Genomic DNA, 15,126 nt, shown 5'->3' on the forward strand with positions numbered 1-15,126 from the left:
TGGTAGGTCTACCTGGGACCCAAGAAGCAATTTGGAGCCAGGAGTAGGGCCCACACCAGCAAAGCCTAGAAAGAAGATTGCCCTGGGAGGGGTAAAAAAAAGGGTTTTCCTCGTAAAGGAAAGAAATAGTTCTCCAAGCAAGTTGCCTGTCCATTGTGGACAAGATTTAAGCAAGCCACCAGTTGATTCAAAGCCTTGAAGTATTTGTTTGATTTGTTGAAGACCTAAGCAATAATAAAAAACTTTGTTAAACTTTTAAGCTTCTAAAGACTTTGTATAGGAAAACACATAGGGCCTCTCATCCGAGGCACCCCGGCTTCCCACTGGGCACAAAGAGCACGTCCTGTTCAAAAGCCAATTGCCATAGGCCCAGCGTGCGACAGCACAGACAATGTCTGGAAGTGTGAAGTGAATACTGAATATAGTTAAATATAATTGAGCCTCTGGTGGCACAGTGGGTTAAACCGCTGAGCTGCTGAACTTGCTGACCATAAAGAAAGTGGGATGAGATCCCACTGTTAGCCCCAGCTTCTGCCATCCTAGCAGTTCGAAAACATGCAAATGTGAGCAGATCAATAGGTAGGAAAATAACAGCACTCCATGCAGTCATGCCAGCCACATGACCTTGGAGGTGTCTACGGACAACGCTGGCTCTTTGGTTTAGAAATTGAGATAAGCACCAACCCTCAGAGTCGGATAACTGGACATTAACTGGACTTAATGTCAGGGGAAAACTTCTACCTTTACCTATATGTACCTCTACTGAAGTCCCGGGATTTCTTGCCCCTGAATAAAACCCACAATTTGCTGCTGTGTAGAAGCGTCCTGGATTAAGAAACTGGGTTATATGGCAATGGCACATTTGTCATGGAGGGAGTTTTTCTAGAGTTTAACCTATTTCATGAGAGGCATATATTGGTATGTGGCAGGTGTTGGCTTGTTCAGTAGACTCTCCTCTGCAGTTTCATTTTGGTAGGAAGGCTTAGCATTGAACAGTTGTGTTGTTAAAGTGCAAAGTATGAACCCTGCGCAGATGGTCGGTCAATGTGACTTAAGCAACGTATGCGGGAGGTACTAGCTTGTTCAGTAGACTCTCCTCTACAGTTCCATTTTGGCAGGAATCCTTAGCATTGAACAGTTGTGTTGTTAAAGTAGAAAGTATGGAACCCTGCACAGATGGTTAGTCAATGTGAAGTGTCACCTCAACATCTTTAAACTTACTCGCTTAACAGCAGAGAGCATTCACATCAACATAACCACCATAATCAGCTTGCATTCTCTGATTAATCTCCTTTGGGGTGACACCGTCTGCTGTCAAGAATTCAATGATTGCATGTTGCTTAAGTCGCATTGACCAACCGTCTGCCTAGGGTTCCATAAGTCGCACTTTAACAACACAACCGTTCAATGCTAAGGCTTCCCGCCAAAATGGAACTGTAGAGGAGAGTCTACTGAACAAGCCAGTACCTGCCACATACCAGTACTGCCATCTGGAGGAGTTACGAAGGTGGAGGCATTACTTTCTCTGCTAATGCTTCCTGCCAAAATGGAACTGTAGAGGAGAGTCTACTGAACAAGCCAGTACTTGCTGCATATCAGTACTGCCATGTGTTAAGGAGTTATGAAGGTGGAGGCATTACTTTTTCTGCTAAGGCTTCCTGCCAAAATGGAACTGTAGAGGAGAGTCTACTGAACAAGCCAGTACCTGCTGCATATCAGTACTGCCATGTGTTGAGGAGTTACGAAGGTAGAGGCATTACTTTTTCTGCTAAGGCTTCCTGTCAAAATGGAACTGTAGAGGAGAGTCTACTGAACAAGCCAGTACCTGCCACATATCAGTACTGCCATGTGTTGAGGAGTTACGAAGGTGGAGGCATTACTTTTCATCCAAACCTTGTATATCTCTGAGAATGCCTGCCATAGATGTGGGCGAAATGTCAAGAGAGAATGCTTCTGGAACATGACCAGACATCCTGGAAAACTCGCAGCAATTCAGCCTCAAAGGTTTGTAAACTCTCTGCCTCTTTCTTCCTTAGTTTTTATGTCTGAAAGTGTGGTGGTTGTTGTTTTACTAGTTTACACAATGAGAGCTCTAACCCTATATTGTGAGCCTTAACAAGGGACAAATAACAACCAGCCCGCATTTGGGGAAACCACAGTTAGAGAACCTTGACAGCTGGCCTGCGTGCAGAGTGCTCTACTTCAGCACATTGCGGCTCCACGTCATCCTCTATTCAGGTTAGACGTCAGTTTTCCATTTTGAAGCAAGACTCAGCGATGCGGATCAACTCACGTGCCAAAAGCCCACAGAGGCAAGCTCACAATGTCTGTGTCTTTAAAAAAAAAAAATCTTGGTCCAGAGCCATGGGGATGATGGGCAAATTGGGGGGGGGGGGGCGGGGATGATGTGCAATAAAACAACGCCAACTGTCAATCCACATCAGTCCACGTGAATTTCAGAAAATAGAGATTTATCAGAAAGGGACAGGCTACGAGAAGAACTCTGCTTGGAGCTTTTAGAGGAAGCGTATTGAATAACAGCCAGTGTACAGGTATTTCCTGAACTGCAGGTTATCCTACAGTCCCCAAGGCTGGCACCATAAATATATGGGCTATGGAGCAACAACAAGAAGAACATTTTATCCAAATGTTCTTGTTGTTGTTTGGAAAAAAATACAGAAAAGGTATGGAACCAACCCCCCCCCCCCCCTTGGCTGAGGCCACTAGAAGCAGTTACAAGACCAACCTTAAGGATGGAAACAAGAACATATAAAGAATATCTTTATATGGAAATTAAAAGGGCGGGAAGAATTGGAGATTAATGATTGGTTTCGATATCACCAACTAGCCGTCCCCTGCCACACGTTTCTGTGGCCCACATGGGGGTTCTGTGTGGGAGGTTTGGCCCAGTTCTATCATTGGTGGGGTTCAGAATGCTCTGTGATTGTAGGTGAACTATAAATCCCAGCAACTACAACTCCCAAATGTCAAGGTCTATTTTCTCCAAACTCCACCAGTGTTCACATTTTGGCATATTGAGTATTCGTGTAGAGTTTGGTCCAGATCCATCATTGTTTGAGTCCACAGTGATCTCTGGATGTAGGTGAACTACAACTCCAAAACCAAAGGACACTGCCCACCAAACCCTTCCAGTATTTTCTGTGTATCATGGGAGAACTGTGTGCCAAGTTTGGTTCAATTCCATCATTGGTGGGGTTCAGAATGCTCTTTGATTGTAGGTGAACTATAAATCCCAGCAACTACAGCACCCAAATGACAAAATCAATTTTTTTAGTGAAGGACATACATTGGGTTGTTAGGTGTCTTGTGTCCAAATTTGGTGTCAATTCGTCCAGTGGTTTTTGAGTTCTGTTAATCCCACAAACAAACATTACATTTTTATTTATATAAATTGCATGAAAGATACAAAAAAGACATGAGGATTGGATATGCAACCAAAGAATCAGAATTGGAAAGAATATGAGAAAAGGGGGATAAAGGGTTAATCTCTAGATTATACAAATACATATTAAGCTACAACATGGAGGACAGTAATGTTATCCTGGGCCAAGGACCTAGGTAGACCAATTGAAGTGGACAACTGGGAATACCTATGGAATAAAGAATTCAAATTTACATTATTGGGTTCAGTTAGGGAGAGTCAATATAAAATGTTTTATAGGTGTTATATCACTCCAGCAACATTGGTTAAAATAGACAAATCACAACAAGGTATTTGCTGGAGGTGCAGGAAACAGAAAGGGACCTTCCTCCATATGTGGTGGACCTGTGTGACCATACAGGCATTTTGGGATAAGGTAATTAAGGAGACAAATAAAATGTTACATGTTGTTGTTGTTCATTCATTCAGTCGTTTCCGACTCTGTAACTTCATGGACCAGCCCATGCCAGAGCTCCCTGTCGGCTGTCACCACCTCCAGCTCCTTCAAGGTCAATCCAGTCACTTCAAGGATGCCATACCTCCATCTTGCCCTTAGTCGGCCCCTCTTCCTTTTTCCTTCCATTTCCCCCAGCATTGTTGTCTTCTCTAAGCTTTCCTGTCTCCTCATGATGTGGCCAAAGGACTTCATCTTGGCCTCTACTCTCCTTCCCTCCAATGAGCAGTTGGGCTTTATTTCCTGAAGTATGGACTGGTTACAGAGGCGGCTCTAGGTAATTTTCAATGGTAAGCAAACAGTATTTTGGCACCGCGCCCCCCAACCAATCACTGATATATATTTTATGTTCGTCGTGGAAGTTCTGTGTCCCATATTTGGTTCAATTCCATCATTGGTGGAGTTCAGAATGCTCTTTGATGGTAGGTGAACTATACATCCCAGTAACTACAACTCGCATATGTCAAGGTCTATTTTCCCCCAAGAGTGCCTCAAGAGCGCCCCTGGGCAAAATCAACTATACTGCGAATGCTTACTTTGCGTAATGGGTTGAGCCGCCCCTGACTGGTTGGATCTTTTGGCAGTCCAAGGCACTCTCAGCACTTTCCTCCAACACCACAGTTCAAAAGCAACTCTCTCCCTGCGCTCAGCCTTCCTTCTGGTCCAGCTCTCACATCAGTAGGTGACTATGGGGAATACCATTGCTTTAACTATGTGGATCTTCATTGCCAGTGTGATGTCTCTACTCTTCACTATCTTATCGAGATTGGACACTGCTCTCCTCCCAAGAAGGAAGCGTCTCCTGATTTCCTGGCTTCAGTCTGCGTCTGCAGTCATCTTTGCACCTAAAAATACAAACCCTGTCACGGCCTCCACATTTTCTCCCTCTATTTCCCAGTTGTCAATCATTCTTGTTGTCATAATCTTGGTTTTTTATGTTTAGCTGAAACCCAGCTTTTGCCCTTTCTTCTTTCACCTTGATTAGAAGGCTCCTCAGCTCCTCCTCGCTTTCAGCCATCGAAGTGGCGTTATCTGCATACCTTCGTGACCGTATCTCTCTCCACGTACCAATCTGGACCCTTTGTTCCTCAGCGGAGGTCCTCCTTTCGCCTTTACCAATCTCACACGCTCGTCTTGTGGGCGCAAGGGAGAGAGAGCCTTCTCTTCTGTGGCCCCCTCGACTTTGGAATTCCTTACCTGGAGAGATCAGGAAAGCCCTTTCACTAGAAATGTTTAAAAAAGAACCTCAGGAAAAAAAGAACCTCAAAACAAGGACATTTTATTATGATCCAGAGACTGGGCATTATCTTATTGCTTCCCAAGTGAATGGGTTTACCACTATCAAGCAAAGCATAGATTTATTCTATGTGTGCCTTTGTTTTATAGAGCGGACCATTCTAAATTAAAGAAGCTATTGTCTATAGATCTGCCCCAATTCTCTGGGTAAGATATTGTGTTTGCACAATGAAAGCTCAATCTGGAAGCCACTTTGGGCCATATGTTCACAACCTAATTTTTTTTATTATATGAGATATATCACAATCTGTTTCATAGCATTGTGAAAATGTTGAAAGATATTTACATGTTAAGTAAAACACATTGTGAACAAACAGTATGTTGTTTTTCCAGAATGAAGACTGAGAAGCTGAGCAGGAAAACATAAAATCTTGTATTATTTTGGAAAGTTAGGACTTGGGAGTCTACTTTCCAAACATCAAGCCTTTGGAGGCTTTTAAACAGAGGCTGGATGGCCATCTGTTGGGGGTGCTTTGAATGCAATTTTCCTGCTTCTTGGCAGAATGGGGTTGGACTGGATGGCCCACGAGGTCTCTTCCAACTCTAGGATTCGATGATTCTATGATTCTAAGAAGCGGATAGACCACAAAGGTGAGGGTTAACACACTCTTAATATTGTCCTTCGTTAAACCAACAGATTAGGAAAGAATCTGTGTGAAATCCATAGACTGATCAATGTCCTGATATTTGCTCATCACGGTTGCCCTCTGGTAAGTGCAAAGGTTAATATGCCAGAAAAAAAATGAAGTTAGAGGGAGCATTTGTTCTTCACCATCACGTTTGTTGTTGGAAATCCTGGGTCATTGAGGCCCCTTCCACACAGCTGTATGAAATCCACATTGAACTGGATGATATAGCAGTGTGGACTCAGACAATCCAGTTCAAAGTAGATATTGTGGATTATCTGCCTTGATATTCTGTGTTATATGCTGTGTGGAAGGGCCCTGAGGGCGCTTCCAGACATCGCTAAATCACGGGTTTTCAACAGGGGCAAAATATCCCAGGACTTCTGTAGAGGTCCACATGCAGACCTGTTGGTCCCAATATTTCTGCCTCTGTTGTCTAGACTTCATGCTTTGTTGCTAGATTTAGAGGCTCCCAAGATGGCTGCTGTGGGACTTCCGCCAGAAACGTTGGTGGAAGTCCCATCAAAGATGCGGATATGCGGAGTGTATATCCAGTATAAAGGCCTATAAAGCCCTAAACGGCCCCGGCCCAAATTCCCTCTCCGAAAGCATCTCCCCCTATGAACCATCGTGGAGATTAAGATCCTCCAGGGAGGCCATGCTCTCCGTCCTGCCGTTGTCACAGGCGCGATGGGTGGAGACGAGAGACAGAGCCTTCTCGGTGATTGCTCCCCGGCTATGGAACTCCCTTCCTGGTGAGATCAGGTCGGCCCCCTCCCTCCTGTCCTTCAGAAGGATGGTCAAAACTTGGCTGTAGGACCAAGCTTTCGGGACAGGGCAATAAAGCGGCAATAGGAAAGATGACCAGATCAATTGGATTGACATAGATGACTAGGACGGTTTTAAATGGTGTATTTTTAATATTTTGATAAATGTTTTTTAATGTTTATGTATTGTATGTGAATTTGTGTCCTGGCATTGAATGTTTGCTGTGTATATGCTGTGTTCCGCTGTTGTGGCTCAGCTGGAGCCTCAGGAAGAAGATGGGTTTCAGATTCCTGAACATGTTCCTGTTGTTGATACAGACGATGTTGATAATGAAGATGAGGAATTTCAGTTTCCCATGGCAAGGGATGTTTTGGAAGATGTTTCTGATCTGAGTGAAACTTCCCATGTGCAGGTGAAGGAGGCGAGCTCTCAGCCTGCCGATTCTCAGGCTGCCGATTCTCAGGGTAATGAGCTATCTGACCTTGAAGGCTCTGCAGATTTAGATAGGGAGGATCGCTTGCAATTCAGGGTTCGCCGCAGTGCGAGGCTTGCTAACAAGAGAGAGGTTATAGGTCAAAGGAATGCGTTCATGCTGGGAAAGTATATTAAACGAGCTGTTTGAAGTCAACTCTTTGTCAGTGCAACTTCTGCAAACATCTTGGTAACTTCTCTGGATTGCCTTGGCTTTTGGGCAATGCCCTTGGCTTCTTGGGACTGTCTTATTCTTGGCTCCTTGGGACTCTGTCATGCTGCCATGGATTCTTGTTTGATCAATGCCTTTGGATTATGCTTCATGTTGTTTGCCATTGAACTTTGGAAACTTTACTTTTATATTAAAGACTTTGCTTTTTCTTCAATAAACTACAAAACTTTCAGCTTTGGTGTGGTGTGGTGTCTGAGCAAGGTGAATCTAGCCTGGGTTGCGATATCCGCCCTGAGCTGCCTTCGGGGTAAGAAGGGCGGAATATCAATGTTTTAAATAAATAAATAATAATAAATAATTGCAACAGATTGCTGCAAAACTTCTGTGTCCTGGCCAAAGAAACTGTGCTCTCCAGACGTTTCATGAAGTCTCTACCACGCAAACAAAGTTTACAGGGTAGGACCACTTCTGCCCAAGTCAGCACTGAACAATCAAACAGGAACACACACTTTCAAGCCAGGAACAGAACTTTGTCATTATTGACACTTTTTAGAGCCTGGCTGCTTGGCCATCTGTCCAGACTGATTTGGTTGTGTACTTGTGGCATCAAGCAACAGGGTGCTGGATTATACATGGCTGTTCCTGATTGTACTTCATGTGGAAAGATGTGTAACATTGACTAGGGGGGGCCACAACTTTGTCCTGGCCAGAGAAAAGGCACCCTCCATGTTTCATGAAGTTTCTGGCACACAAACAAAGTTTTTGCCTTCTACGCAAGTGTCACCTTTTAGGAACAGACCAATCAGGAACAAACATCTAAAACCTGGGAACAAACCCAGGTAAAAAATCCTGCGATTTCTGATTGCAGGGACATACAGACATGCGAAGATCTGCATATTTGGCTCAAAACTGCAATATTCCCACACCTGGAAATCTTTTGTAGTGATTGCTTCCATGTTTTCATGGAACGGTGTCTGACCACTCTTCTGTTTGCCGTAGAAGCTCCTGGGATCAAGGTACTGTCTGGATGGGCCGTGAGTGTTTCCTGCTTCAGGTCTAAGGCTTGTGGGAAGAGGCAACAATTTGCCCTTTCAGTCCTGTGGCTCACTTTGCAGCTCAAACGGAAAAGGGAACTTTGCAAACTTTGGGCAGAAAAAGGGTTTTGGCAAAGACACATCTGGGTTAATCAAACTCTGTAGACTCCAGATAGCATTGCTTATTTTCTGTTACCCAATGAATATAATCATTAACCTCTCCCATTTGGACAAATGGACCCAACAATCTTGCAAAACTACCAGGGATAGAAAGCTGAAACCACAATGTAAATATATAGTTGAAGGCTTTCATGGCTGGAATCACTGGGTTGTTGTAGGTTTTTTCAGGCTATATGGCCATGTTCTAGGGGCATTCTCTCCTGACGTTTTGCCTGCATCTATGGCAAGCATCCTCAGAGGTAGTGAGGTCTGTTGGAACTAGGAAAATAGGTTTATATATCTGTGGAATGACCAGGGTGGGACAAAGGACTCTTGTCTGTTGGAGCTAGGTGTGAATGTTTCAACTGACCACCTTGATTAGCATTTGATGGCCTGGCAGTTGTTTGGTGTGGCTTGTTAGTGCCTGGGGAAATCTTTTGTTGAGAGGTGATTAGATGTTCCTGATTGTTTCCTCTCCTCTTCATGGAGGAAACCATGAAAATGCACATTCTGGCTACCAGTATTAAAAAAAACTCTGAAATAACAACAGCAAAACAACAGAGAGGAAACAATCAGAGACATCTAATCACCTCTCAACAAAAGATTGCCCCAGGCACTAACAAGCCTCCGACTCCGTTCAGTCGCTTCCGACTCTTCGTGACTTCATGGACCAGCCCACGCCAGAGCTCCCTGTCGGCCGTCACCATCCCCAGCTCCTTCAAGGTCAGTCCAGTCACTTCAAGAATGCCATACAAATATAGTAAATAAATAATAATCATTCTCTCCTGACATTTTGCCTGCATCTATGGCAAACATCCTCAGAGGTTGTGAGACTACACAACCTCTGAGAATGCTTGCCATAGATGCAGGCGAAAAGTCAGGAGAGATTGCTTCTAGAACATGGCCATATAGCCCGAAAAACCTACAACAACCCAGAAGAGTTTTAAGATCTGTAATTTTTACAGCATCTACATCAGTGGTTCTCAACCTTCCTATTGCCGCAACCTCTTAATACCTCATGTTGTGGAGACTTCCAACCATGAAATTATTTTTGATGCTACTTCATAACTGTAACTTTGCTACTGTTTTGAATCCTTATTTATTTATTTATCATTTCAGCAGCAACCAGGCATTTGTATTACATTTTTTACAAAAACAAACAAACAAAACACAAAGTTTGCAAGCTTGGTAAATTAAATGTCCTTTCACATTTGGCCACTTGGAGTGCCTCTGGTGTTGCCGCAAGGAGGCCCTCCATTCTGCATGTGGCAGGGCTCAGGTTGCATTGCAGCAGGTGGTCAGGGGTTTGCTCTTCTCCACACTCGCATGTCATGGATTCCACTTTGTGCTCTGTATCTCGTGGTGCCAGAGCGCAGTCTGTTCAGCGCCTTCCAAGTCGCCCAGTTTTCTGTGTGCCCAGGGGGGAGTCTCTCATTTGGTATCAGCCATTGATTGAGGTTCTGGGTTTGAGCCTGCCACTTTTGGACTCTTGCTTGCTGGGGTGTTCCAGTGAGTGTCTCTGTAGATCTTAGAAAACTATTTCTTGATTTAAGTCATTGGCATGCTGGCTGATACCCAAACAAGGGATGACCTGGAGATGTCACTGCCTTGGTCCTTTCACTACTGGCTGCTACTTCCTGGCAGATGTCAGGTGGTGCAATACCGGCTAAACACGGTAATTTCTCCATTGGTGTAGGGCGCAGACACCCTGTGATAATGCAGCATGTCTCATTAAGAGCCACATCCACTGTTTTAGTGTGGTGAGATGTGTTCCACACTGGGCATGCGTACTCAGCAGCAGAGTAGCATAGCGCAAGGGCAGATGTCTTCACTGTGTCTGGTTGTGATCCCCAGGTTGTGCCAGTCAGCTTTCGTATGATATTTTTTCTAGCACCCTCTTTTTGCTTGATGTTCAGGCAGTGCTTCTTATAGGTCAGAGCACGGTCCAGGGTCACTCCCAGGTATTTGGGTGTGCTGCAATGCTCCAGTGGGATTCCTTCCCAGGTAATCCTCAAGAGCTCGTTATGTAAATCATTATGTAAATATCTGATATGCAGGATGTATTCACTCACTGGACCAAATTTGGCACAAATACCCAATACGCCCAAAACTGGCTCTGGACTAAACTTGGTATGGATACTCATAGGGCTGGGTAACCACGGAAAAATTTGTTTCTAAACTCAATTCGTTTTTAGGGGGTTTTTGCATTTTGTTTTTTAAAAGAATTCTGAAATTTTTCTTTAAAAAAGTTTGAAATATATGAAATTTTGTAAATTACGAAACAATTACGAATTGATTCGTTAATGGCGGACGCGATTGCGCAATATGCAAAAAAAACCCCTCCAAATGGGACAGGGGGAACTTCTGAAGCTTCCCTCTCCCTCTGTTGTTGACTGTTGGTTGATAATTTATTTTTTATCACTGATAAAACAAACAACAACCCTAAAACTTGCACCAGACATACAGAAATAATAACGAAACGATTTCGAAACGATTTCGAACCAATTACGAAATAAATTGAAAAATTAGTTTTGATTTTTAGTTGCTCCTGCATGGCTCAATATCGGATCGTAAGCTAATTTAAATACGAATCAATAACGAATTACGAAATTAACGAACAAAACCGCCCAGCCCTAGATACTCAATACGCCCAAATGTGAACACTGGTGGAGTTCGGGGGAAATAGACCTTGACATTTGGGAGTTGTAGTTGCAGGGATTTATAGTTCATCTACAGTCAAAGAGCACTCTGAACCCCACCGACAATAGAATTGGGCCAAACTTCCCACACAGAATTCCCATGACCAGCAGAAAAGACTGTATTTTCTCATCGTCATTTCTTATACATGGCTATCATGTCTCCTCTCAGCCTTCTCTTCTTCAGGCTAAACATGCTCAGCTCTTTAAGCCGCTCCTCATAGGGCTTGTTCTCCAGACCCTGGATCATTTTAGTCGCCCTCCTCTGGACACATTCCAGCTGGTCAACATCTCCCTTCAATGGCGGTGCCCAGAATTGGACACAATATTCTAACCAAGGCCCTTTATAAGCTTCCACACACTCTAAGTACGGCTTGGGCCTGGCTTTCTACTAACAACTAGGCCTCAACTTAGGCTTCGGTTGCTATGACAACGGAAAGTTCCTCGCCGGGCCTAGAAACAAGCGGAGGGGGAGGGGGGAGAGCGAGAGAAGAAATCCGCAGCGGTGATTGGCAGCCGCGGAGCCACGTGACCCCGCGTGTCTGTTTTGACAGGGCAAAAACGACTCTCTGAGGGAGCGAGAGAGAGGGGAGCGCGCGCGGAATTGGGTCTCGAGAGGGGGGCATCGGGATGAAGGCCGAGGCGAGGAGCGGGGCGGCGGGGAAGGCGTCTTTTCGGCAGGGCCGGGGCTTCTCCTTTCGGGACTAGGGCCTGTGCTCCCTCCCTTCCTTCTTCCTCCCTCCTCTTCCCGCCGCAGCGCCATTAAGAGCAGCTGGGATGCGTGCGGCCCGCTTGGCTGGAGACAGAAAAGTGTCAGGAGGAGGAGGAGGAAGGAGGAGGAGGAGGCAGTTAGTCAGCAGCTGAGCAGAGGAAGGGAGGAAGGAGTCATGGCCATCCCTCCGTCCCAGCAGCCTCCCCCTGAGGGAGAAGAGGAAGACGCGTGTCCGGGAGAACGTGTGGACGCGTGACGGGAGAAGCGTGTTGAGTGAGGGCGGGGAGAGCGCAACAACCTAACAGGAGCCCCTTCCTCTTGTGTTTGCGAGGCTTCTCTGTTACTTTTTGGTGTGTGTGTGTGTGTGGGGTAAACATCAACGCCGGTGCGGTTCAGACGTGACGCGTGTAGGGCCGGGTATAGGGCAGGTGGGGGTCTGAAGAGGAAGACGCGTGTAACAGCCTCACAGGAGCCCCTTCTTGTGTCTGCGAGGCTTCTCTGTTACTTTTTGGTGTGTGTGTGTGTGTGTGTGGAGGGGGTGAACATCAGCACGCGTGTCAACACCGGTGCGGTTCAGACGTGACGCGTGTAGGGCTGGGTATGGGGCAGGTGAGGGTCTGAAGAGGAAGACGCGTGTAACAACCTCACAGGAACTCCTTCCTCTTGTGTGCTGCTCTGTTATCCCTTTTTTGGTGACGAGGTAAACATCAACACGCTTGTCAACACCGGTGCGGTTCAGTCGCGACGCGTGTAGGGCTGGGTATGGGGCAGCTGAGGGTCTGAAGAGGAAGACGTGTGTAACAACCTCACAGGAACCCCTTCCTCTTGTGTTCTGCTCTGTTACTTCCTTTTTGGTGGCGAGGTAAACATCCAACACACGTGTCAACACGGGTGCGGTTCAGACGCGACGCGTGTCGGGCTGGGTATGGGGCAGGCGAGGGTCTAAAGAGGAGGAACGTGTGAATGCGTGGCGGGAGAAGCGTGTTGAGGACAGGGAGAGAACAACAAAACAGCAAACTCTCTTGCATCTGCTCTATTACCCCTTTTGTTTGGTGGCGGGATAAACATCAACACGCGTGTCAACACGGGTGCGGTTCAGACGTGACGCGTGCAGGGCTGGTGATAGTCTAGGGAGGAGGAAAAGGGATCAGAATCAATAGAAAGAGGGTTAGAAACGAGGCAGTGACACACACAGAGAGAGAGACTCCCTCTTTTCCTCTTCCCAGGGTTGTGTCAGGTGAAGTTGCGTGAAGCCGCCTTCAGACGTGCTTCTCTCTTTGCACCAAGAAAGGGGAGGGCTGTTGCTGCAGAAGAAAGAAAGAAAGGAGGACACAACTGACTGTTGTTGTCCAGGCCTGGGTTTGTTTTTAATCTTGAGGGACAAAGTCAAGGAAGCTTAGCTTGCCTCTCAGTGTCTCAGTGTGTGTGTTTGGAAGAGCCTCTTTCTGTCTTATCTCCTGTGTTGTGAGGATGGGAGAGCCGAGAGGGCTGCCAGACTGTTTTTATTTAGGCTAGACTCAATTGGGGGAAAGAGGGAGGAGGAGGAGGCACTCCACTCCGCAACCAACCAACCCACCCCTCCTTGGCTGGAAACAGGTAAAACCCATGGAGTCCAGCTTGGGCTGACATTCCTTGCCCTGGGGCCCTTGTGATTCAGAGCCTTTGCTCTTTGGTGGGTGTCTTTGGAGTGTGTGTTTGTGCCAGAGTTCCAGCTTTTGTTGTCTAAGCGCAGGTTATAAATAGACCTGTGTCAAGGAAGGACACATTGGCAAGTTCCAGAGGGAGAAAGGCTGGCAGCCTTTAGCCTTTTTCCCCCCCAGCAGACTGCTTTTTTGGCCACCACCATGAATGCCAGGAGGAGGCCTAGCTGCGACAGCCTTGTAAGCTGTTAAAGAAAAGGGTTGGATTTTTAATATTATTATTCCATTAACAACAACAAAGGGAGTGAGAGAGGAATAGCTGGAGGCGGCATCAACACCACTACAAAGAGAGAAAGGAACACAAACCTTGTGAAGGCATCCTTTCTCGAGACTGGACACACAAAAAGGACTGGACTCAAGATGAAGCCTGACCGAGGTAAATTTAATAAACATTTCTAATTATATATATATTAATAGAGAATCATTTAATTGTGGGGATAGTTCCTAATTCTGGCAAGAAAAGAGAGTGACAGGATTGGAATTAATATCTAAAGTAGATAAATATTGATAATGTGTTTGTTTCTGTTGTTCAATCTTATTTTGATTGTTTAAAATTCATTTTATTGTGACTTGATGGGGATCTTTCCTAATTCTGGCAAGGAAAAAAGAGTGACAAGGTTGAAATTAATATCTAAAGTCGATAAGTATTGATAATGTGTGTGTTTGTGTTGTTCAATCTTATTTTGATTGTTTACAATTCATTTTATTGTGACTTGATGGAGATCATTCCTAATTCTGGCAAGAAAAAAAGAGTGACAAGGTTGGAATTAATATCTGAAGTTGATAACTATGGATAATGTGTTCATTTATGTTGTTTAATATTATTTTTATTGTTGACCATTCATTTTATTGTGACTTGATGGGGTAGTTCCTAATTCTGGCAAGACAAAAAGGTTGGAATTAATATCTGAAGTTGATAACTATTGATAATATGCTTGTGTGGTTCAATGTTATTTACATTGTTTACCATTCATTTTATTGTGACTTGATGGGGATCGTTCCTAATTCTGGCAAGACAGAAAGAGTGACAAGGTTGGAATTAATATCTGAAGTTGATAACTATTGATAATGTGTTCGTTTGTGTTGTTTAATGTTATTTACATTGTTTACCACTCATTTTATTGTGACTTGATGGGGATCATTCCTAATTCTGGCAAGAAAAGAGAGTGACAAGGTTGGAATTAGTATCTAAATTTGATAAGTATTGATAAGGTTTGTGTTGTTCATTGCTATTTTCACTGTTTATCATTCATTTTATTGTGAATTGATGGGGGTAGTTCCTAATTCTGGCAAGAAAAGAGAGTGACAAGGTTGGAATTAATATCTGAAGTTGATAAGTATTGATAATGTGTTAATTTATGTTGTTTAATCTTATTTTGATTGTTTACAATTCATTTTATTGTGACCTGATGAGAGTAGTTTCTAATACTGCCAAGAAAAAATTAGTGACAAAAATAGTGAAATTAATATCTAAAGTTGATAAGTATTCATAATGTATTATTTTGTGTTGTTGAATATCATTCTGATTGTTTACCATTCTTAATATACTGGGAGATTGCAACCAATTGTGTAAAATGCCCTTTGCTTTGAGAGATG

At 44.5% G+C, this 15,126-nt stretch overlaps 1 protein-coding gene across 1 annotated transcript in view; it reads left to right on the top strand.

Moving 5' to 3' along the window:
* The first annotated feature begins 11,670 nt into the window (after window positions 1-11,670).
* Window positions 11,671-15,126, top strand: part of ATOSA (atos homolog A) — a 79,314-nt gene continuing 75,858 nt past the window's right edge. The window contains exon 1 of the mRNA XM_060755563.2: window positions 11,671-13,906. Coding sequence (XP_060611546.2) covers window positions 13,891-13,906 — 16 coding nt within the window. The 5' untranslated portion in view covers window positions 11,671-13,890. The remainder of the gene's footprint in view (window positions 13,907-15,126) is intronic.

Source organism: Anolis sagrei, chromosome 9, assembly GCF_037176765.1.
Source record: "Anolis sagrei isolate rAnoSag1 chromosome 9, rAnoSag1.mat, whole genome shotgun sequence".
NCBI lineage: Eukaryota > Metazoa > Chordata > Lepidosauria > Squamata > Dactyloidae > Anolis > Anolis sagrei.